Genomic DNA, 24,293 nt, shown 5'->3' on the forward strand with positions numbered 1-24,293 from the left:
TCCGGAAGAATTTCCTATTAAACAGGCCCTTGATCTTGGACACCAAAGGGTTGCATTCCCCCCCGCGCGAAAATGTATTTATCGACATTATATTTTCAAGGGAATGTGTTTAATGTGAAAAATTGGCTTAAAGGTTATGAATAGTACACAATACCCGTCGACAATTTGACAAGGACATGACAAGGGACATGAATGAAACGCTTCTTGCCCTACGATGTCTTCGGGCGACTTGCCAGCCTTAATATCAAAATGGCTGATAAAGAGAGAAAAATACAGCCGACAGCGGTACCTCTGGACACTTTGCCGGAGCGTTGTACTATGACGATGCACCATGAGATTTCGGCCCGCGGTTCGCTTATGCCAGCTGGAGATGGTTCCATGCTGCTTTCCGATTGATTGTCCCCGACAAGACAGTGAGGGAGAGAAAAGTCGGCCCCTAGACCATATGGGACAGATCCCTTCCGTTGGCAACTCTAGCCTGAGTATCAGGCTTTTCGGGGCGGGGAGGGGGGGTGGGGGGTGGGGAAGAGAAAGGAAGGAAAAAAGGCAACAGCTTGAAATCATTTTTACCGAAATTGCTACGCTTATTGGTCAAAGAATTTTAAAACAAGATGCCCCTTATGGCATTTACACGGAATGCTTAATGTAGCCCCATTCATTCCCCATTGTATGCTTCGCAGATTTTTAAAAACTATCCTCCCTTCGCAATCGAGATAATTGAATGGTTTTATTCAGAGAGACTGCGTGATATTTTATCGTTGTGTTGCTGGGAATTATACCGGAAATTACTCTGCGATAACGTCATGACCCCTCTGAAACTTGTCTGGCTTCCTTCGCGTTGAATTATTCGATTTGTTTGTGAAGGCGTAATTTATTCGAAGTAAAGTCTCTCAATTTCCACTGTTTATACTGTCGAGTACTACTTAGAAGTTATTATTTCGATTTACCGAGGTTAGACATGCATAGTTAATGCATAGTTCAGTTTTAAAAAAAACTCAAATTGAAACATTTTTAGTACATGAGTTAGTAAACCCACCGAGACTCACAAATAACTTATCAGCTTTGAGCTCTCAAAGTAAAACTTCGACGAACTTTTATATTCTTTTACGTATGACCGAAGGGAGAAATGATGGAGAAAATGACTCTCCACGAACACCACAATGAAATCATTCACTGTACATAAAAATACACAAACTGTGACGCCTCAGTTTAATTTTTAGTGTTTTTTGTTAAACACAGACGTACAGGTGTTTTTAAAATACTCTAATGACTTCAATTTCTTGCTAGATATCATTACCTCACGGCCATTCCACTTCACGACATTCCAACAGGTACACAGTCAAGATTTGAATTAAATTAACTAATATTTAGTCGACTAAATATTAAGAGTTGAGACAATAGACAATAAATAATTTTTTTAAGCCCAAGGATAGAGTAATTTCACTGAAGTGGAAGGGAGATGTAGGTTACCCGTTTGCTCGCCAAACTTCTCCAGGGTCTTTCAATATACGATGGAGAACGAACTTAAATCTTCGCCCGTGAAAGAAGTTCTTCTTTCGTCTTACGTTTTCTGTCGTTCACCAAAACCGGAGATTCTCGAAAAAATCAACTGATGACATGTACCATCTTTTCCCAAGCTGTTTTTCCCCTGCAAATGGTAAGCGCACGGTACTTCCACTGATAGGTTTCTGTTTACTAGTGATACTTAAAAACAGAATCGCTACGACAAGATCAGTCTACTTGGCTCAAACATGAAATGGTTATTCTTGTGTAATCTCTATAACATACTTTTGATTACTTTTGGTGTCGTGACACCAGATGAAGAAACTTGATAACCGACGACAAGGACCTAGACTTCCAACAGTCCCTTATTCAGTTTAATACCGCAATCAACCCCGTCATATTTATGTGGGAGCCCCCCCCCCCCCCCCCCCCTGGGGCTCCTTTCCTTCTTATAATGGTATGTATTTCTAGGCTGGGTTGATAATGACGTCAACCCTCTACTTCAGTTGCCAATAACGACCACACGTTGTCTGAATGTCGCGGGCTGAGATTTACCTCACGTCTGGCCAATGACACCAAAACCGTTGTTCGGCGGTTTTAAAGTTTCTTGACAAGGAAGAGCCACCAGACTAAAGTCTTTAACAATTTACTTAATTTGTTTTAGACTGCAAACGGTCTTTTTCTTCTTCTAATCTACGAAGCGCGCGTTGGATTCAGTAAGCAGAGAATCCCTCGCCGTTTTTGTATAATTTCCAGTGAAGAAGGTCTGAGGAAAAATCAAGACCAATCGCAGTCTAAAATTGTTTTCACAACCTACTAGTACTACTCTTCTCCTAGCCCAAACACAGGCTAGTCTTCACCTTGACATAATTCACCATGTTATATATCATATATATTTGATTTCTAATACATTACACTGTAATTAAAGTACAGGCCACAAACCTGAGAAAATAGATACCGCTCGTAACGAATTTAACATACCACCAAAAAATACTTTCTGTAACTTTAGGAATTAATTAGGAACTTATTTACAAATATTCACGGCACTGCAACAAAACACAGAACGTAAATCGTCAAAAACAGGACTAAAATGAAGCTTATTTATGAGTGCTTCTTACATGGGCTTGTAAACTAATTTTGTGAAAATAAATGCATTTGATTTAATATCTACAAAATAAAAAAGCTTCCTCAAAATGCAGTAATTATAAAGGTCAACTCCAACTTCTCTTACTTGAGAAGAATTGTGAGTAAGATCTCAAAGCGTCATGCTAGAGAAAAGGGCGCTTTCATTGAACGTATTCATTCGGCCTGCTGTCTCCTCAACGCTATACTAAACTGCCGCTACTTGCAGATCTTTTAGAGCTGATTTTTTAATAGTGACATAAGCATTCGCATAGGAAGCTAGAATGAATGGCAATGACATAAGCATAAGTGTATCCTTGTGCTTATCTGGTTGCTATCTTCACAAGCTTAGGCATACGCTTACTTACTTACTTACTTATCCTCTTTGGGCCCACGTGGACTCTTAAGGCCGGGTAGGCATACGCTTAAATATCATTAAAACCGGCGAAGCCAACCAAACAAACATTTTTTTTAGTCTTCGTGGCGTAACTGATGCTTTTCCAAGAAAGCCAATTCAGCTATCACGTGACTGACACCTGCCAAACCATGATATGACTTCTCTCATTGGTTGACTGGCCACGTGTGGTGACAGATATCAAGTCACCGCCTTGTTCCTCCAGCGCAGTCTCCTCTCCGTCTCCCAGACGGAAATCCACGTACCCCTCTCCCCCAGATAACACCAACAGCATGGACTCGGTGACTCTCTTCTCTGGACTGGACTTAGCCGGGAGTCCAGTGGGGCTGGCTGACCTGTTGGAGGGTGCAGGCTGTGATATTCTCTTCATAGAGCCTGGTACGGCCACAAAGAACTTGACCGAGTCACGGTGACCGTGAAATGACAACTGCGCGTTCACCTGTAACAGGGGAAGCCATTTGGAAATTAGAAACCAAAAGCAAAGTAATCACTCTAACCAAAGGCAATCACACGCAATGAACGAATAAGAATGCAATTTTTGTACCAAAGTGAATGAAACTCCAACACCGGGCTGTATACTTTTTTATTCACCATAGAATAATAACACATTAATTATGACCTTGCAAACACCTATTCAACTCAACAGCAAAACAGGAAGAGAGAAATCTGTGTTCCCTTACCTCCCCTCGCTCCTTTCGACAGCTTCTACTCTAGTCTGCTGTCATCACAGATCAGTAGGGCATAAATCTCCGGGGGGCCGGGGGATACTCCCATATATAAGCTATATAGGTATGTGCGGCCCCGAAGGCTATAGCTTTTCAGCCAATTTGGTCTAAAATGGGGCATAGATTTTAACCATTTTGGTCTCTAAGTCTGAAATCGGGTATCGGTTTTACAGAAACGGGTATGGATTTTGAAACTCGGTCTGAAAATCGGTATGAATTACAGAGGCCAGGTCTGTGGCATTAAAACGGCATTTTTTGGTCTGAAATAGGGTCAGGCTTTCGAGAACTGAGCCGCACCCCCCCCCCCCAAAAAAAAAAATAAATAAAAAACTTCCAAGGAGTTCCCCCCCCCCCCCCCTCCCCATAAAGCTATCTAAGAGCTCTTTCTTTTCTCACCATAGAACAGTAGGGCATAAAGCTAGCTCCCCTGGTGGCTTCTCCATCTCTCCCTTCATTACTATACACTCGCACCGGCCCACCGGGACCGCCTGTCCCTCCGGTCCCTGGGGAGCTCGTCGTTGTTTCCCCATCATCCCTTGCAGGACGCGCAGCCACCAGAGGTACTGACAGAATGACTCCATTTCCAGTTCCCACCCAGAGACGGTCATTGGTGAGCATCAGTGAGGTGATACGAACGAAAGAAAAACCTAACTTGCCAGTACCTGAAACAAGATCAACACACGTTTGTAAACGAAGATTTAACTCGGGTAGACTGCTTAACAGTCTTTTTATTTATGGTTACTTTTAACGTAATACAGAAATTTAGGCAAACGGCAGAATTGACCACGTGACCATGTCAATCCTACATTTGCCTCTCGCTGTTTTTCTCGCTGCGTTAGCAACAAAAGCCAGAATTATTTTGCACTATTCTCATCTATGTACTCATTTTTTCAAGAAAACATAAACGCGAATCTCACGTTTGCCGTTTGCCGTAAACGAGATTCTAAATCTCCGTAATGATGAGTGGCCCGTAAATGAAGGAATAAGACACTGATAAACTCACACATGAGCATTGAGAACCCGCAATCAACTCGAGATAAAACAGATTTTTCTGACGCCTAATTAAAGGATCATTAAAAGCTCTATTTAAAACAAATCTCGTAGGACAAGGATACAGGGTACAACAAAAGAAGTCAATTGACAAAGAGTCACCCTTGCGAGCAGGCTCTTGTTTGGAGTTTTGTGCGAGTGTTAGTTGTTAATAGCTCGAAATAAAGTCTACGGCTGTGTCTTTCTGTGACTAGCAAAGGCAGAAGTTATTTAAGACAGCCTCCACCTGATGTGGTTCTTGGTTTTTCTGCTTACAAAGACACTCCACATACAAAGAAACATCCTCAGAGGCTAACACTACCCATATAGGAATTCAACACGGGCTGGTGGCTAGCAGAATCGCCCTTGATTTTTTTACTGCCTCTTCACTTGTTCATGTGGGAAAATTTTGCGTCTCATTAAAGAACAGACACAACCTCAGCGCGTAGTCTATGATGAGTAAAATAATTTATATTGTCTTTGCACGGAGGCAAGGTGGTGTAGTGGTTAGCGCGATAGGCAATCACAATTTTGGCCGGAGCATGAGAGAGGGGTGGAGGGTTCGAGGCTAGCTTGGTCTCTGTTTTACTGTGCTGTTTCCTAAGACAAGAAACTTTGCTCCCACATCGTCTCTCTTCACCCAGGTGTATAAATAGATACCGCCGACATACTGCTAGAGGTAACCCTACGGTGGAATAGCATCCATTCCATCAGGAGCCTGAATACGCAAAGTTGCTTCTTGTTGCAGAAACTCTGGCCATATGGCCATTTAGGCTCAAAGTGCCTTTTTTAGTGACACTGTTTGTTTTTCAACTTTTCACACGTGAAATGTTTTATCCGTGTAGCACTTAGCTTATGACAGCACACGCCTTTTCCTTTTTTTGGTTCTTTTCACGGCGGGTGAAACAAAAGCCGTAACAGGCGTACTGCTCTCAAAGGCTACTTAGTGTATTGTGGGAAGTGAAGACAAATGATGACTTACCAAGCATCTTGCTGACATACGGTTCAATATCAATGTCCTGTAGATGGTGGTAACTATGGGCATTATACAGTCTGAGAGTACTGTCCAGACGAATAGACACCCATACACCATCTCCTATCCAGGCCAACTGACGAACCTGGCTCTCACGCCGGGGATGAGCATCAAAGGTTTTCTGTGGAGAGAAAAATTCAAACCCAAACGAGGTGTTAAAGGGCCAAGATTGTTACAGGGTACAAATGATGACACAAAAGCCGAGTAAAGCTAATCCCCGATTAAACATTAAGTGATGTTTTCATCTCGTCTGTTAAAATTATTTTTAACAGCTAATTTAAAGTTAATGATAAAAAAACAGTCTTATTCCAAACTAAGGAACAAACAGTCTTTTGGAAGAATCTTTATTGATTAGTAATTAAACTGCATACTCGGGTTTTGAACAGAATAACACCGCAGTGCATGTTGAAGTGCTTAAATGAACCCACGAATTTGCAACTGAGCGTTAGTCGTGAGCTACGAGGCCAGACGGGAGCAACTCGGTGATTATGATTATGCTCATTGCGGCAATGTGAATGTGAAGGGTACAAAGAACACCCACGACTTACTCTCGTCTCCCACTTTCTTACTAGGGCTAACGCTCAGAAGGAAATTTATGGGTTCATTTAGCACTTTAACATACACTGCAGAATAATTTTCTAATCCATCAAGGTTGTCGGCCACGTCACTAAGACTGGAGCAATGGATCAATATGGAAAGTATAAAGCACAAAAACAAAAACAAAAATGTGGAGAAGGTAGTAACTATCTTATAGCATTCTTCTTTAGCACACACTTGAGTTTAAAGTTCGTTGTTTTCTCCCCTCCCTATGCTTGTCACTAGATGACCTACCTCTACTTTCATGCTCCGAGGATGTATAACTTGAATCTTATTACGATATCCACACCACACTTTATCATGCACAACAGACATACAGCGAATGGAGTGATGCGGCCGGCCAAGATCCAACAGGTGATAGTTGTTAAAGTTCCACTGACCATCTGAATATACAACAACACAAGTTACTACACTCTGTCTCACATGAACCTACAGTAGTTTAATGGCTTTAGCTTCCATGAGTACTAGTAATCAGAAGGTCTTAGGTTCGACTCCTGTTGGCAGAACTCAGATTTCCTTTTAACAGGTGTAAAATGTACCATCACATTTATTCCACTGTGCATTGCCACACATTGACATTCAAATCCTACACGTAGCAGTATGCAGGATGTTTGTCAGATGAACATAGCTTAATGGCCTTAGCTCCCACGAGTCAACTGTAGCTCAGCGGTAGAGCATCCGAACTAGTAATGGTCTTAGGTTCGACTCATGGTGGGAGAACTCGGATTTCTTTTTCTTCCGGGTAGGCCTGTGTCGCTGACAGATTAACACATCCTTCTCAACAGTTCCTATACTACCCAACCCAAGGTTGAACAGGCAAATCACGCAGCCTGTTTTCTTGCAGTCACGTTCTAATTTTGAGTTGCCCCAGCATCTTCACTGTGGGTACTAACGACGCCCTACGAGCAAAATGTTCCATCTAATATAACCATCAGTTGTCTCTATCTCTGCAATTATTTGAAGTCATCACGTAACTCATCTCTGCTGAGTAGGAGAAGAGCTTTGACTCTAATAACTTCAAAGGAGACAAATCCAGTGGGTGGATGTCCTTTACATGAACCGAACTCAAAAGAAGGAAATTTGAACTCACCAGAAGCTCTGTGAAAGATAGCAACAGTTCCATCTGCAAGAGCTACTAGAACACGTGCTTTAACATATCTGCAAAAGAAAGGCATTATATGTAAATTACAAGAACACAAAATAGATAGATTCCACGCCTGCACAACATTAGAAATTTCATTATTGACATGATAAAATGTCAGGATGAACTTACACTATACTCAGCACAGAGTCTTTCAATCTGATGGAGTGTATACACTTCTTCCAGTCAGAAATGGCAGAGTGTACATACACACTGAAACAAAAATCCAGCAACAATTAACACTGAACACTGACTGACTAACTGGCTGACACACTGACTGACTCACTCACTGACTGACTGACTGACTGACTGACTGACTGACTGACCTACCGACCGAACGACTGATTGACAGACTGACTGACTGACTGACTGACTCACTGACTGACTGACTGACAGGCTAATGAATAGACTGGTTTAATGACTGGCTGACTAACTGATGATTGGATGGATCATCTGACTAGGCAAAACATGACTTAGTGACTTAGCTCACAAACCAGACAATAGACTGACAGTAGACTGATTGTGTTAACTAAATGGCTTTGACACTCATGAAGGGAAGCAGTCATTAAGCAAGGAAAACATCAATGCCTTCAACAGATGCCATGACCGAGGTTTACCGAGGTTTACTGTCTCTGTTGTCCTCCAGTCCAGACTCTCCACTCTCCACCATAGTACTACAGTCAAACCTCCCTGTGCAACCACCTCTTGTACGTGATGACCACTTCCAGTTAGCGACCATGTTTCCAGCATACCAAACGTTTCACTTCTCAGTCAAATTGCTATAGTTTGAAACCTCTCATAAGCGATGACCTCTCGCAAGCAAGCTTGACATTTTGGGCAGTCGCTCACAGGAGATTGAACTGTATACTGTTAATAATTTGTGTGATGCTTGGGACAAAACAGCAATGTAACTAACTAACTGAATGACTGACATTTATTGAAGGAAAGGTGCCACCTTGGCCAGAGCATAACCCAGTTTCAGTAGCATGAAGCAACTAGGAGTATTCCTACTTCCCTGGATGGGATGCTATTCAATCGCAGCAAAACCCCCAGCATGTTGGCTACCAGAACCCATTTATATGCTGGAGTAAGGTTCTTTGTCTAAAGAAACAACACAACAAATGCAGAGGTCAACCCAACCTCAAACCACCAACCCTCTGATCTCCCAACCCAACATGCTAACTACTACACCACCATTGCAGCTGTTCTATCTTACCATCCTGACTGTGCTCCCAGCCACATGGTTGGCAGTACACTACTCATTTTCTCTCTTCCATCCATGTTTCCATTTCCTGTCACCATGCTCTCTCCAGTTGTTATGTCTGTTACTGTTGGACCATCTTGACCGGGTCCCTGGGCTGTCTGGACACCTGGAAACATATCAAAGTAGAACACAATATCATTTATTTCAGTGTTCGTGAGCAGGCAGTATCCTGAAAATCCTACAATCTGATTAGCTCCGGGAACAGGAAGAATTTTCATATCTCTTATCACGTCAGGTGTACCAGAATCCGCAGGAAATCTTGAAGTAAAATCATTTTACTTCAATGCACTGCGACAAAATGTCGGTTTTTTTGTCTTGAAATGAAACTTTTTGAACATGGCAAAATGAACTAAAAAATCAAGAATGGAATAAAAGACTTGGTCATTGTCCAAAGAGGTGAGTATTCAAAAGATTTTGTTGACAAAACTTTGCTGGTATGTTGTTTTGCGAGGTATTGTTTTTCTTGAATTGTTGGCATGTCGTTTACCATAATACTGATAACTGTAGAGCAGTCTTTTAAGCTCAGCTTTTTTGCCATGTTGAGGTGGGCAACAAAACAAGTATGCACATAAAACTATCACCAATCAATGGAAAACAGGTTGCAAACTAGCAGCTCCCTTAAGTTTTAATCACAAGGAAATGCTTTACCCAATGGATCACTAAATGCTGCTGCTCCTGTTGAATCTCCTTTCTCCGAGTTTGCCTGCAAAGGCTCTGAAAGAACATTTTTTTTTTTTCACATTTAACCGTAAGATCCATATAACACATTATAAGGGTTCATACTAGACCACTAAGTCTGTCTTAAAGTGTATATGACACAAAATCTTTTATTAGCGTCAGTATTGTATATTAGTGTCAGTATTGTGACGTCACAAGTTGTCTAATTTGCATAAGCCTAAATCTTGAATAACTCGGCAACCAAGAATGCTATCGCAATGAAATAAATGCCATTCTTCATCATTTTGAAAGCTCTTCCTAATAAGCTAATAAAAGATTTTGTGTCATATACACTTTAACAATCTCTTAAGTTGACGTAGTAAAAATTACATGTGTGAACTGCTAAGTACAAAATGCACGATTTCTGACTTCGGAGCTGCAAAGTCAAAGGGAAACATGATATGCAAAACCCATCAAAACCACAGATTTATCAGGGTCAAGACCTCATGTTTTGGCGCTATAAAATAAAACATGTATCAGCCCTTGGAGGACCACTATGATTCTCCACTGTGTTCCAAGGATTTCTTCTCATATACAACATTAGTTTATGTAAGTTGAGCCCTTTTGTGTGGCTATAGTTTCACTTTTTTCTCAAGGCATTTCTATCACATTTTTATCAGTGTCATTTCACTAACTAGCTTTTGCAAATTATGCAAAAATGCCACTGTGGTAATTACAGTGATCTTAAAAACCTCTTGGTCTCATTTTGTACAGAATTTCTGTCTTGGGGCAAATCAAAGGAAACTGGATAGAGATCAGTCTTGTCTTGCTTTCGCAATTAAAAACCAAGGCATGTGTGACAGAAAACAAAATGTGGCTAAATGAAATTTAGGCTAAGTTAAGCTCGAAACAATGCGGGTCAGCAGTCTTCCCTCACAGTGGTCACAGGGGCGGCCCAGGAGTTCTAGCAGGGACACGCTGTGACGCTTTCATGCAGTTGTTTTCGTCGCTTTGCTCGCTCAAAGGTCATTCGCTGTTTGCATTTGCTCGGCTGCAGTTAGCTGTTTGTCTGCTGCTGTGATTTTGCTCCCGCTCCCTCCCTCCCTTCTCTATGGTAAGTTTTAGGTAAGTATTCCACTGATTTATTCAGTGTGACGGTGCCGGGTGGTGGCCGTTCGCAGGGTTGCCATGGATACCTCCTTGCCGCCAAATTTCAGCCTGGCTCCACCACCTTTAGGCACCTGTTCCCAAGCTCATCTATTGATGATGAGTTTAAACAAAAATAATTTTTATCACTAACCATATCAGCGCCTGACAGGTTGGCATGAGAAGCTTTTTTCCATCTGAATGACGAAGCATACTTAGGCTGACTTAGGTTGACTTGAGCTAAGTCTACTTAAGACCAACTTAGTGTCTAGTGTGAACTCACATATTTAGTACAGTCAACTCTCTCTAAAGCAAATCATAGGGGCCAGTTCTATCTGTCTGTCTACCTCTAGGAAGAGTTAACTTATAGACAGCTTGCCACGAACAGCTTTGAGAGATTTCATGTACTTCCAATACTGACATAAATTTCAGGCCTCACATGCCAATGCCAATTAGAACTGAACAGCTTCTTAAAGCTAAATCTCTTATAATCAACAGCAATATGTAAGTTAGGGTGCAAAGAAGAAAGTTTTACTTCCACCATGTACCTACCGGAGATTTACTTTCTCGTTACATGTTTGTAAAAATGGCAACCATTGTTACCTTCAAGAGTTGATTCCGAGCTTTGATAATCTCCTTCTGAGGCACCAGGGACTGGCGTGATACATAGCAAATGTGATGTACACACAATGAAGCAGTCTAAGATGTTCTGAGGATAGTTAGCATCCACCACAGTAACTTTACTGCAAGAGTGTGTACTGCTGCCGATCCAAACCATAGACACTTTAGCATCAGTCTTTGGATCTTTTCCTTCCTCTTCCTGTTCACGAGCACTGTCTGTGTAAAATACACTGCTGGCGCCGATAGCTGAACCACCATCTTGAGTCTTTCCACCTGAAAGATCTACTCCAGCAGCACACCAGATCTGTTCAAGAATACGTTAAATGCACAGTTATTGTTTTGAAATAATGCTTTTCCTTTATGTCCCATTCACACCAACTCTCCCAGCTTGGCTTATAGGACAATTGAATTAAAAGAAGGTAAGAAATAGCCAAGTTAAAAAATAATAAGCATTTAAGTAATAATTAATCTGAAATACTCACCTTCATTCCTGGGTCATTAAGATTAAGTGGTCGACAATAAACTGGCACAGGAACTGAAACAAGACTTTTTCCTCCCTCGGCAACTTCTGTTGAATATTTGGCAGGAAGACTCCACCCATAGGCTTGCATGCGCCCCTCTGCCACATCTGGAGATAAACACAAGTTTTAACATACAGCAAGCAGGAAGGCCTAGTTCACACTTGCGACAGAAGAGATGGAAGCCAAATTGCAATCAGAAGAATCTTCTGACCTTGTGTGAATCAATACAATGGAAGCAGAAACGGAAACCTCGCTTTAGTTCAAAAAGCTGGAAGGCACATGTTTTCCATTCTAAATCTTGAGTAAAGGGATTGGAAATGAGCCATGTGATTGGAAAGTGACGGAATCAGAAGTGGAATTGGAAGAAAAAGGAAACATTCTGATATTCGCAATTGCGATTCAGTCTCCATTTTTTGATTCACACTGGAATGGAAGGTTCCTTACACTTCCAGTGTGAACCAACCCTAAGGGAGTGTGTATGTGGAGAATGTGATTAAATACTTTTGTCTCTGTCTTTACAGTGCATAAATGTACAAGTTAAATGTTGATATTCTCACCTGAGTTTAGAAATGCTCTAACTTGTCTGTAACGCTCTCTTCTATCCACAAGTCGCTGCCTGTCAAAGCTGCATAGAGTGAATAATTGCATGTTAGTAACCCTGTTGGTCTAGTCCCATGGCTGGCAAAGCACCCAGCCAGTAACTTCCACACAAAGCAAAATGGACAGCCACCCATCACACTGATAAGACAGTGGAAGAGGAGAGTAGGGAAAGGAGACAGAGGCTCACAAGGTCCTAAAACTTCTATAAAAAACATAGTCTAGCTATAATTTGAAATCGGAATTTTTAGGGAATTCCATGGGTTGGCTCTTCCATCCACTGTTTTTCAGGTCGAATAGGAATTTGGAAATGTTGGTTTTTGGGAGGGAGGAAACCGGATTACCCGGAGAAAAACCCTCGGAGTGGGGACAAGAACCATCAACAAACTCAACCCACAACCCACATTTAGATATGCCCTGAAAATGCACATGGAATTCTGCCACATGCACACAAATCTGATTCTACTGGCCACAAGGTTATCACTGCCTCACTTTCCCGTTAGCTCGAAAAAGTACATTCAGTTACATGACTATCCAACAAAGGAAACAAAATCAGCTTCATACACAAATTCCTACAGCATTGCTTAGCAAACAAAAATTCCATCTTACTTTTCACTACCAAATCCACCACCACCAGCCACAGTGATATTGCCTCCAGATCCTGAGTCCAGAGAGTTACTGCGTCGAGAAGGAGATTTTTCTCCATCCCCCTGAGGGGAATTGTACCTTATACTGACCATGGGAGGGGCAGGCTTCTTTGGAGATGGGCCAAACAAGTTGCTGAAACTGATAAGAGGGTTGTCCCATATAAGTACAACCTGACTAATTATTCTCCTTAGTACTGAACACATTCAATTTTAGTGTCTAATGTGCTAATTTAGAAAACTTGAGAAATGGCATAGGTTGGAGACAGGAAACGTAAGGACAAAGTGCTCATTTCTGCTTTGACTTGAGCATCTGAAAAACACTAATATGTAGATAAAATTAAAAAAATAACAGAGACTGTCACAGTACCTACAAAGGTGCTGTATGTGTGAGAGAAATCTTCAAATACACTTGCCTTAGTATGCCAATAGGTTTGCAATCATCTCCACAGCAGGGAAGGGCAACAATGGGGGAACTTATACATGTATAGTCTAGTAGCCAGTACCCCTATTACTTGTGTGTTACAATGGAAATGTGTTTTGTAGACACTGGGGTACACAAATAAAGTTTGTGGTTGTTTGTTAGTGAAATATGGGCACTGGTTAACCTCAGGAGAGGGTGTCAAATCTCTCTTAGTCAAGTATTGAAAAATGTACTGGAACATCTGAAACATGTTTTGTTCAAAAAATGTTCTTCCTAAAAGCATAATAAATAAATATATACATTTAAATAAAATAACCTGGACCTATACATCCTCCTAACGCTGAGCTAAACTTCCAAGTTGCATTACACTTTAAAAGACTGAAAATAACCCCTCAAAGTTAATATTATTTTTTTTAACGAAAACTTACAACTTCCAAATGGATGATTTCTTCTTCTGTTGCAATTCTAGGTTTCTCTCTTTCGATGCTCTGTGGAGTTAAAAATAAACAATCATTACTAATAGAGACCTTTAGATTCTAGTACGAGTACGAGTACGACTACGAGTTTCTCCAATAGACAAAGAGTGGGCGCGCGTGAACCAGTGTCATTTTGGTGGGAAAACGAGATAGCTGTCTTCATTTTACAACGAGTTTTTGTAAGAATCTCGTAGTGGCGAAAATGAGTCCTCGAAACGTAGGTGATCTCGTCTTTTTGGAAACACGAAAGGGCTAAACTATCATCATTCAAACCAGCGGCGTCAAGTTTGTCGTTCGTAAAGAGTGAAATGAAATTTTCTGTGATATATCTGTTCTTAGTACTTCGCTAAAAACTTGAAGTCAAATCTCGTAGTCGTACTCGTACTCGTACTAGAATCTTAAGGTCTCTAATGTGATAACCCTCGTAAAGTTTAACCCCATGGCCATCGACACACCTGTTGGATGCTCTATCATAGGAACACTCATTTGTCAACTGAGAACATGAAATTAAACAGTAAGCTATAATGAGGCTCACAGCCCACCAATGAAGAGCCAATCAGTTACCTGATCATCTCAGTCCATCTCACAGCCTCTTGAAGCTCCATCAGTCTTTCCTTGTACTGGTTTCTCTCCATGAGTACCCGTGCCATTTCAACTCGAGTGAACCTTTTACGGTGAGCAGCTGAAACATTTGCCTGTCAAACAAAATACCCAGTGCCATGGTCAGTCACTGAACTGTAACATTTATTAGTGATAAAGAAACTGTAAAATGGCAACCTTGGTTGTTTTTGTTATTGTTGTTGTTGTTTTCAAATAATAGCAAAGTTTCACCTCTTTCAAAGCAACAGTTGCCTTTTCTGCATCCATTTTGACTCTGACATGAAACAAATAATAACAATTATTAATCCACTCTAACACCAACCAGACTATAGACATATAAGGCTTGCCCTCCACACCTTAAAACTGTGAAGTCAACACGGTGATTACTAACTTTTTAATAACTAGTAATAATCATGGATTGGTAAAGTGCATTCGATCTCTAGTGAACTGGACAGTTGTAGTTGGCTACCAAATCAAATTAAGGATCTTAACTGTCATGATTTTTAAAACTTGTATTTTAGAAGTCTACAGATTACAAGCTTTTAATTACTTTTAAAGTTAGTGGCTGTATTTCTGCTTTTTAGGTTTTTTAAGTTCTTTTCTTTTTGGCAGGGCCCCTATTAATATCAACATTTTATACTGAAGAGGTCACCCTGGTTAAATAACATTAATTAGCTTGAGGCCCTCGCATGAAATCGGTGGTCAGCCAGTCCAAGATGGCGCCCAAACCCTGAAATTGTACAGCATCCAGAGAGAAGCGACATGAATAGTATGTGTTAACTCCTAACGTAAAATACAATGGTCACACTAGTTTTATCTGTAGATTTACCAGATGAAAAAAGTTTACATAATGAAAACTTCTAAGCAAAGATCTCTCTGTGCCTCTTTTAAATCCAGCAAAACAAAGTTAATTTGCACCTTCCAGCTTTAACTTTGAACAAACAATCTATAAATACAGCGCATACCTCTTGAGTTCCTGCTCAAGCTCTGATATGTGAGTGGTAAGTCTGTTCTTGGTGTCCTGAAGAGCTACAACATCATCTCGGGACAAATCTCTCTCACTAGTTATAAGATAGTAATCATACATAGGTATTAATGTAAATGCTGCCCTGACAGCAGATAACCACCCCTTCTAAAGGTGCACATGACAAAGTAGAATTTGTAAGACATGACCAGTAATTATACCATTATTAAATATTGCTATGTAGTGTGATGTACGGAGACCAATACGGATAATTGTATGCCTAAAACAAGTTTTAATCACAACAAATAATTTCATTGCACTTACTTGGATAGTTCTTCAACCCTTTTCAGAAGGTCATTCTTTTGGGTAACAAGTCTGGTTCTAAAAATTAAACCATCAATAGAGGGGTCAAATAACATTTGAAACATATTTTGATAAATTTGTTTGAAAAAATTTGCAAACATCAATATTCTTACTTGGCTTGTAATAACTCCTTGTTTTCTTTTAATACTGTGTCCAATTCCCCAACCATGGTCGTGATATCAGCACCAGTATCAACCTGCCCAATAATGTCTGGCTCTTGAACTGAGAGCTCTGCAAACAGCGAGTGTGCACTTACACCCTCAGGTAGTGTCTCCAGATCAAGGGAAACTGGACGCTCTGCCTGTCTTGTCCCACCTCTTCTAATCACATCAACTGGGGATGATGATGCCTTAGGTTTCAACTCAGGTGTTGAGGCCATGATGGCTGCTGCGTCATTACTCAGGTGTACATGTACAAAGCTTCCATCGGGAGGTGTCTGAGGCTCTCCAGACATTGCTCGTTCAACATCTGTCACAGTCATGATTGGCATGTTGTCAACATCTGTAACATTACAAGTGTTGGTATCTAAGCTCTGTATTGAGCTTGCTGTGCTTGAACGCGAGCCTTTAACCATAGCCTCACTACTGTTGACATCCACTTTACCAGTGATAGCATTCAATTCTGTGTCACTAGTTCCAGCACGAACTTCTTCAGGAGACTTTTGATTGGTCTGAGTGTTGGCCGAAGCTCCTCCTGGTGTCGTCTTCTCAGCACCTTTAGCTGCGTAGTATTAAGAAATACTGTGACTGTTAGGAAATATGCTACTTAGTAAAGCATGCGATAAATGATCCTTAGAAATGCCTTTAATTTATCTAAATTTAAATAATTAACATCAGATAACAGTACAGGAATGAGTGCACTCAACATTTCAATGACTAGAAGCTATTTCTCAGCTAATGATTATAAGCAAATATTTGAAACGAAAACAGACAATGTGCAAGCTATCTACGCTGTAGCTGGGATGAGAAATAAGCAAGCAAAACTGAAGATGGCTACCCTGTGTAAACAGCAAAAATATTCTATTTTTGAAACAGTCATCAGATACCATAGCAGGACACTTCAGGGCTTCCAATTTTGTAAACCTGGTGTGTGACTCTTCAGTGACTTGAAAGCTACAGCCAAGGTTACCTCCTCTCTGATTTCTAAACAACAAACCTACAAACCTTTTGCTTCATTTGCTAGTTGTTCTTCTTCAAGTGACATCTCGTTACCATCCACTCTGAGAGGAAATGGGGGCATCTCTGTGTCAGGACTCTTACGTAAATGTGGAGAGGTGTCAGGGGGCACCAGCTCCCCTAGGGAGTTCACAGGAGTTCCCATGGGGGATCTTGGAGACTCTGTTGAAACTGCTCTTGGTCTGCTGAATAAAAGAAGAAGAAAAGATTTCAGAAGTCTTTGATTTTTAACGTTTAAGAAAATTTTTTCATCGTTCCAAAGGTTTTATTGGACCAACTCATCTCTACCCATGTAGTGTGGGCAGGAACGCCTGTGAATAAAATCATTAACTGTGACTTTGCAAATGACACCTGTTGAGGAGTACTTTCCTGTTTATTATGCTGTATAAAGTGACTTAACTATTGGGTCTGTGAATGAAATCTTGAAGTCCCTCCATTTAAATGAAAGCTACTGAGCAGTACTTTCTGGTGGTGGCATTTATGATGTCACTGTTATTATTATAAATACAAGTTGGTTCTAACATTTGAGTCTGTGGATGAAATCCTAAAGTGTGATCATTCAAATGAAAGTTACTGAACGGTCCTTTCCTGTGGTACTGTTCATTATGCTATACAAGGTGGTTCTAACTTTTAAGTCTGTGGACAAAATCCTCAACTTTAAGTTTTACCATTCAGATGAAAGCTGGTGAGCAATTTCCTTCCATCCCGTTTTTCATTGTTATAACTATGGATAACATTCACATAAGGGCTAAACGTCCCTCTTAAAAAGTTTGTTTAGTTTAGTTTAGTTCAGGTAATAGGTATACTCTAATCTATTTTGGTTACCTAAAAAGCATTCTATTCGGTGTAGTATCTGACGGTGTCCCTGGACCCCTCCTTTCATCCCTCTGTAACCTTTCCATATGTTGATGGAGTATCTAGGATCAAACAGAAACCATTAAATTACAAAAACCTATTTTAACTAGAAATACGTGACTCGCAAAACCTCGCGAAGCTGGGGCTGGGTGGAAAGCCCTCTTTCGTGTTGTAGCATCAAATGAGGAGATTAAAAGGTTTCTGAACATAGCAACTATTTTGATGAGCATGGTCTTTTCGTAGTTCCACGGGCTAGTTTGCGGTTAAAAATCTATTTCTGACGCGATGAAATGCACAACGGGCGTGAAGCGCTGTCGTGTTCGATGAATTTATTTCCCACGGAAAATTATTTTACCGCGGCCACAAAACGAGTAATTTCTTCAATGCAATCTTTCACAAAAAAAGATTTCTGGAAGAAAGGGAAAAGATTCTGGAGAGATAGTTCTGCATCAGTGAATATTGATGAACATTGCAGTTGAAATTTGATCATGCACGCATATTTTTTACGATGTATGCAAATTTTTTTCAGACGACGCCAGACAGTCTGACGTCATTGCGGACACCTTCAACTAAATATACAAACATACATATATATATATATATATATAAATATATTTTTCGCTCGAATTCGCGCGGCTTAGCTCCACTCGGGCCGGCTCGGCCCGACAAATTTATTAACCTCGCTACGCTCGGGCCTTCGGCCCTCGCTTCGCGAGGAACAACTATGATGTTATGTATTTATATTTCGCAAACTCATTAATAATAACAAGACGATAAAACAAAGGAAATCACTACCGTGAAGGAGGTTTGGAAATGTGATCTTAATTATCACAAAATTGGGTGAACATTTGCTTTGAATTTCCCCAAGAACTATGAAAGGCTTGACAAGCTATATCAAACTCTAAAGAGAGTGTTTCACCCTACCTCCAAATACAGTGTACCTCAAAATTGGTTTTTCTTTTCAATCCCACTTCTCAGCATTTGGAAATCAATGAAACATTCTTCTTCATGTTTGGAGAAGTAGGTTGAAAAAACGAGGCCCTGTCGAGTTTTTTAAACCAACTTTGAGGTGTTTGGAAATCCAATGAAAAAGAAACACTCTTCCGAGTGTTTGATATAGCTTCTCAAACCATTAACAATTCTTGGAGAAATTTAAAGGAAAAGTTCACCAAAAAGGCCATTTTCAAGTTGCTGTGGACCTCATTATGAAAGTGAGGCTACATGCAAATTAGTTTTATTTGCATTTAACTAATTTTCATAATAAAAACTTGCACTTGGCCTCGCTTTCATAATGAGGTTCAAAGCAACTCGGAAATGGCCTATTAACTTTGTTTCCTTAAAATAGAATTATCTCAATCACTTGAACATGAAATAAGACTTGTTACTCACCTCCGAGTGTCTTTCATGGAGCGTGTGGTATTCACGCTTCATCTCTGCTATTCTTTCATCCTGGCGTTCAACTGAAAACAGGAACAAGGCTGTGTTCACACAAATCACAACAACATGGTTTTCAGGTTCAAGTGCATGAGGCATAACACTCACTGTGATCCTGATAGCTTTTGATGCGGGATTCCAAGCTTTTGTTGTCGTGTTCAAACATGTCAAGTTGCTTTTGAGTTTCCCTCTTTTCAACTTCAATCTGATCTTCAATCTCAAGGTATTTCTGAAATCCATAACACATTGCCAATGAAAAGCATATCACTGTTAAAAATACCTCTATCTTTTATTCACCAGGTTTAAAACATTGCATTTATTTCACATTTACCACTCATCAACACACAAATCCTAGCAGTATGCAGGATGTTTGTCGCATGAACCTAGTTTAATGGCATTAGCTCCCACGAGTCTCCTGTTGCTCAGTAGTAGAGCATCCAAACTAGTAATCGGAACTAGCAATCAGAAAAAAAGAAATCTGAGTGCTCCTATCAGGAGTCAAGCCTAAGACCTTACAATTACTACTGCTGAGCTACAGGAGACTCGTGGGAGCTAAGGCCATTAAAGTAGGTTCATGGGACAAACATTTGACACACTGCTAGGATTTGAATGTCAATGTGTGGCATATGCACAATAAATGTGATAGTTTATTTTAAGCCTGGTGAATGAAATGAGAATGAACATATATATTATTCAGTAAGTGACACAAGCATACTCGGACAATTTTGTTTGCAAAAAGGCAGAGACAATTTATCAAATATTTACAAAATTGTGCGTTTTGTGCCAACTGGCACTCGTACAGCTGAAAGGGTTGATAATTATCTGTCATATACACTTAAAGCCTGGTTTCAACATTTTTTCACTGCTCATTCAGCTTGACGGACATGTAACACAAACCAGTCTTTTTAAAGCTGTGCTATGGTATTAAAATATGAAATAATGTTCAAAACCACTGTACTCCAAGTGTTTAAAAGGACATTAAATGTTCTGTTAAATGCTTTCATTAATAATGGTGTCAACATTACTCTTTTTATTACAAAATTAATGTTCCCAGTGCTCATAACACATGACTGATTCTTTAGTTGTTCACAGGCTTTCAACAGTGGAAGATGCATGTCAAATGAATGTTTGAAACCATAGCATTAAGGTGTTTAGTATCAACATTAAATGTCCTACCAAATTCTTTAATCCGGGTTTCAACACATGTTCTATCCTTCCAGGTAGTAAAGTGAACATTCATTGCTAAAGGGCAATATCAAGGACTAGAAAAGATTTAGCTCTGTAACAAGGTTCAGTAAGATTTTGCATACAGTGTAAACTAAGGCTAATGTTGTTCTAATGTATCAGGCCTTTTTATATTTTGCTGTACCCTTCCTAATACTTGGATTTAACTGTTGTCCTTCCAGTCTACAGACCATTTCTGTGAACCTTAGAATACGACCAATGTCCTCCTGTATAAAACTAGGGTGACCAAAGGCACCCCTTTTTTTAAGTGTTTCAAGGAGAATGGTCCAGGCTATGTAGCCAATTTATTCAGACCCCGAGTTACACCATATAATCTTAGAAGCAATGGTCTAAATGTTGTACAAACTTCATACAATAGTAGTTTCCTTCATGGCTCATGTATACGTACATGATGTCACACATCTGGAACCAGTTGCCATCTGCTGTAAAAAACGCACCTAATGCATCATCCTTTCGGAGACTCTTAACTAAGTTAAATTTTAATGGCTGTCAATGCAGCAATTGCCTTTGACCTGATTTATTTTTATTTATTTATCTTTATGGATAGCTGTTATTTAATTAGTAGTTAATATCTTTTTTTTATATTGTCAAACACTTTTATCATGAGCCTGTGGCTCAAGGGACTGGGAGACCACCCCCTGTGTATTTGACATTAAATAAATTACTTACTTACTTACTTACTATCCCTCCGGGTAGGTAGAGTCTCCCTGTATAGCACACTATATGGTCTTCCCTCCCCCCCCCCCCCCCCACACCATGGCTCTCAGGTACAGAAACCATTCATAAACCACCATTTCATTAGACAGCCTTCAGACTTTCCTGTAACAATACAAAATTAGAAACCCCTGATTCAAAGTACCACTAGTAATTAACATCCATCTAAAATTAAAAATGTAATGTTTTTGTTTGCTTGCTAAATAACATTATTAACCCTCTAAGTAATCAAGCATTCATTTTTGTGTGCTGACAAAGATATAATGTCTCTTTTTTAAACTGGCCTTTCTTTAAAATCTCAAAGTTCACAGGCTTTCAACAGTGGCAAATGTCAAAAAATGTTTGAAACCACAGCATTAAAGTGTTCAGTGGGGACATTAAATGTCCCACCAAATACTTTAATCCTGGTTTCAACACTTGTTCTATCCTTCCAGGGAGTAATGCAAACAGTCAATGCTCAAGGCCAATCAATATCAAGAACCAGTAAAGACCTAGCTCTGTAACAAAGTTCAGATTTTACATAAACTAAGCCTAATGCTGTCCCAATGCATCAAGCGTTTCCACCCCCCTCCTCAACCAGCCAACCTCCAAGCATTAAGATTTATTGAAAACAAACTGGCAAATGCCCCAAGGCACGTACAAATGAGCTTTTCAAATGCCCCGCAGTACAGCTAAAACTTAAGTTGATTTCTTTGTTTCTAGGCTTACTTTCTTTGTAATTAAAGTTAATTCCCACCAAAATAAGTCTCAAATAAGTCTCATTTCTACGTAACTGTTCCAGTGACAGTTAATTCTATGGATCTACCATCTCATTTTTATCCTCCTTAGACATACGTTTAATCACAAATTCAAACTTTTTGTGGATGAACATATCATTGAAGCGCTATGAGGCCATCAAATGCCCTAGGGTAGACTAATGCTTAACAGCTGGAATTGACTGATGCATAACCACTTATCTTTTACCTCATGGCATATCACACCCTACCCAAGACAAAGATAGTCTCCTGTTGAAAGAGGCCTCAGCATTATTTTTTACTTTTCAAAATGATTTGTTTTAATAACTGAAATGTTATTTTCCATGGATAAGAAACAACTTACCCAGATATAATAACCTTGTAAGAGGCTACTACATACAGTGAACTACCTTTATTGTGGACACCCTTGGGGCCGCAAGTTAGTGTCCTTAATAGCAAGAGTCAGTAATAGCGGGAATTTATTTCAGTCAAACATCTGTAATTTACTTTTGCTGGAAAGCCAGGTTAATACAACTATTCCAGTGTGAGTCTGAAAATCGTGAACACTTCATTTTGCCTTCCAAATGTCAACTTTAGTAACAAGCCATCAAATTTGGGCACAAACGGCCACTCACAGAGCCCTTTTCAGCTTCTCCGTGGAACAAAATTGTGTTCTATTTTCTTAATTTTCTCTTTCAAAATTTAACAAAAGAGTTCAGAGTTTTTGGTTTCCGCTGTGGAAAAATCTGACACATGCAGCTTTTATTGCAAAATTAATAGGTCACAACAAAAGTATATAAGTCAAGTTATTAAAATCAATTTATTAAAAATCTTCCTGTTTGGCCCAAGCACCATGCAACTCTGCTAATGTGTGTCATCCTTGCAACAATAAAGGTATGTTTAAAATATCCTTGACACCTGCAAATGTGTTACTTTTTACGGTTTAAAAATCTCCGTCAATGTAAAATAAGTACCCTTATGAATGGTCAAGGGGTAAAAAAAAAAAACAAAAAGATACAGTGTCTAGTATACTGTCAAGAGGTGAAAAATACCAAAACATGCACGAGGTAAATAAAAAATGTAATGCTATAAAATGACAATATTTAATTTATAGACCAAGTACTATTTGAGAAAATATAACATTTCAACGCGTTGCGATAAAAAGCAAAAAGATTTAATTGTCAAAAAGACAACGCCTTTCCGACTTCTACTGACGAAAAAAAACACGGAATGAGGATTTATCGATCAAACAACATCGCTTTATATCTCTGAAACAAATCAACCGCCACAATAAAAAATTTCACAGTGAAACATAGCTCTGATTCCAATAGTATTATATACCCTAGTGCCTTTGTGAAAGATCTAGAACGATCTCAAATTAAACTTTATAGCGAAGAGGTTACCAATTTTTCAAGAAATTATTGTCCCACATGCAAGGTAAATTTATCATTGAAATACCAAAGTCTTTGATTTCAATAATCATAGGGGATTCTTAAAAGAAAAAAGGATCGTTTCACTTACGTTTTCAGCCAGCTTTCGTAGTTGCTTTTCTCTCTCATATTGTGTTATAAGTTGTTCGTTATCATCGCTCAATATTTCTAGCTCAACTAACTGTTCGTTGTTGTCTCCGTAAGCGCTGTCGAGCTGTTCCAACACTGATACCATAAGCGGCATAAGTCCTGAAACAACATCCTGGTCATACTTTTGTATCATTCGCTCAAACTCGCTGTAAATACTGTTGGCTAGATTTGACACTCTCTCCGACATAACAGCCGTGCCACCCTCATCTCCACTCGAATAAACCACGTCATTTTTTTCTTCTTCGCCCTCCATATCGCTTCAACTTCTTCTCAGTCAAAGGTAAAACACTTAACCTTCATCTCCCTGATAATTGGCTGCAAAGAAATGTAGAAAACAGATATATTTTGCCATTATTGCTTCGCCTCTTGGATAAACGCTCGCCTTCTTCCCCAACATATTTCCATAAACCGAGAGCAGACTGGTGACGAAATGTTGTCAGTCTTTCAATTCAACCAATCAAAACATTTTCTGTAGTAAACAATCACCGACAATTATTGAAATTTGAAAATTTCACTATTGCGGCCTATTGTCTGACTAAAACCGCCCTTAATCCATTCACATTGTCTGATGATCCTTCGTCCATATTAAACATTATTTTAAAAGTTACATAGCAATATAATAAACAGAAGATCTCTCTGTACCTGTTAATTCATGACAGTTTATCTAAAATAATTAAACGTAGTGTCGGTGTTTGCAAACAACGGCTAATGACG

The 24,293-nt window shown here is 39.7% G+C and overlaps 1 protein-coding gene across 3 annotated transcripts; it reads right to left on the bottom strand.

Moving 5' to 3' along the window:
• Positions 1 to 1,195: 1,195 nt before the first annotated feature.
• LOC146472095 (C-Jun-amino-terminal kinase-interacting protein 4-like) lies at positions 1,196 to 23,988 on the bottom strand. 3 transcript variants are annotated; one of them, XM_085120657.1, is made up of 25 exons: positions 23,521 to 23,988; positions 19,415 to 19,535; positions 19,262 to 19,332; positions 17,843 to 17,934; positions 17,006 to 17,202; positions 15,956 to 16,562; positions 15,804 to 15,860; positions 15,481 to 15,576; positions 14,747 to 14,789; positions 14,480 to 14,610; positions 13,868 to 13,927; positions 12,981 to 13,157; positions 12,332 to 12,399; positions 11,736 to 11,881; positions 11,236 to 11,557; positions 9,478 to 9,543; positions 8,782 to 8,935; positions 7,698 to 7,778; positions 7,515 to 7,582; positions 6,659 to 6,807; positions 5,777 to 5,948; positions 4,162 to 4,427; positions 3,068 to 3,479; positions 1,566 to 3,008; positions 1,196 to 1,486 (listed from the first exon to the last, which is right to left on the bottom strand). In XM_085120657.1, the coding sequence occupies exons 1-23, from the start codon at positions 23,830 to 23,832 to the stop codon at positions 3,147 to 3,149; spliced, it is 3,789 nt and encodes a 1,262-aa protein (XP_084976783.1). In that variant the 5' UTR covers positions 23,833 to 23,988; the 3' UTR covers positions 1,196 to 1,486; positions 1,566 to 3,008; positions 3,068 to 3,146. The 3 variants fall into 3 exon arrangements, with proteins under 3 accessions (XP_084976783.1, XP_084976784.1, XP_084976782.1); XM_085120658.1 differs by having other exon boundaries at positions 1,196 to 3,008; positions 17,006 to 17,199; XM_085120656.1 differs by having other exon boundaries at positions 1,196 to 3,008.
• Between the last annotated feature and the right edge of the window lie 305 nt (positions 23,989 to 24,293).

The sequence above is a fragment of the Pavona decussata genome, unplaced genomic scaffold, assembly GCF_977016875.1.
Source record: "Pavona decussata unplaced genomic scaffold, jaPavDecu1.1 SCAFFOLD_102, whole genome shotgun sequence".
Lineage (NCBI taxonomy): Eukaryota > Metazoa > Cnidaria > Anthozoa > Scleractinia > Agariciidae > Pavona > Pavona decussata.

What these genes read in the sequence shown, in the direction of transcription:
- LOC146472095 (XM_085120657.1), bottom strand. Translation starts at nt 23,832, where the DNA reads ATGGAGGGCGAAGAAGAAAAAAATGACGTGGTTTATTCGAGTGGAGAT. An exon ending in TATCTTTCACAGAGCTTCTG is followed by an intron (nt 6,808 to 7,514) that starts GTGAGTTCAAAT and finishes TTGTATATTCAG; the next exon opens with ATGGTCAGTGGAACTTTAAC. An exon ending in CTCGGAGCATGAAAGTAGAG is followed by an intron (nt 5,949 to 6,658) that starts GTAGGTCATCTA and finishes TTCTCTCCACAG; the next exon opens with AAAACCTTTGATGCTCATCC.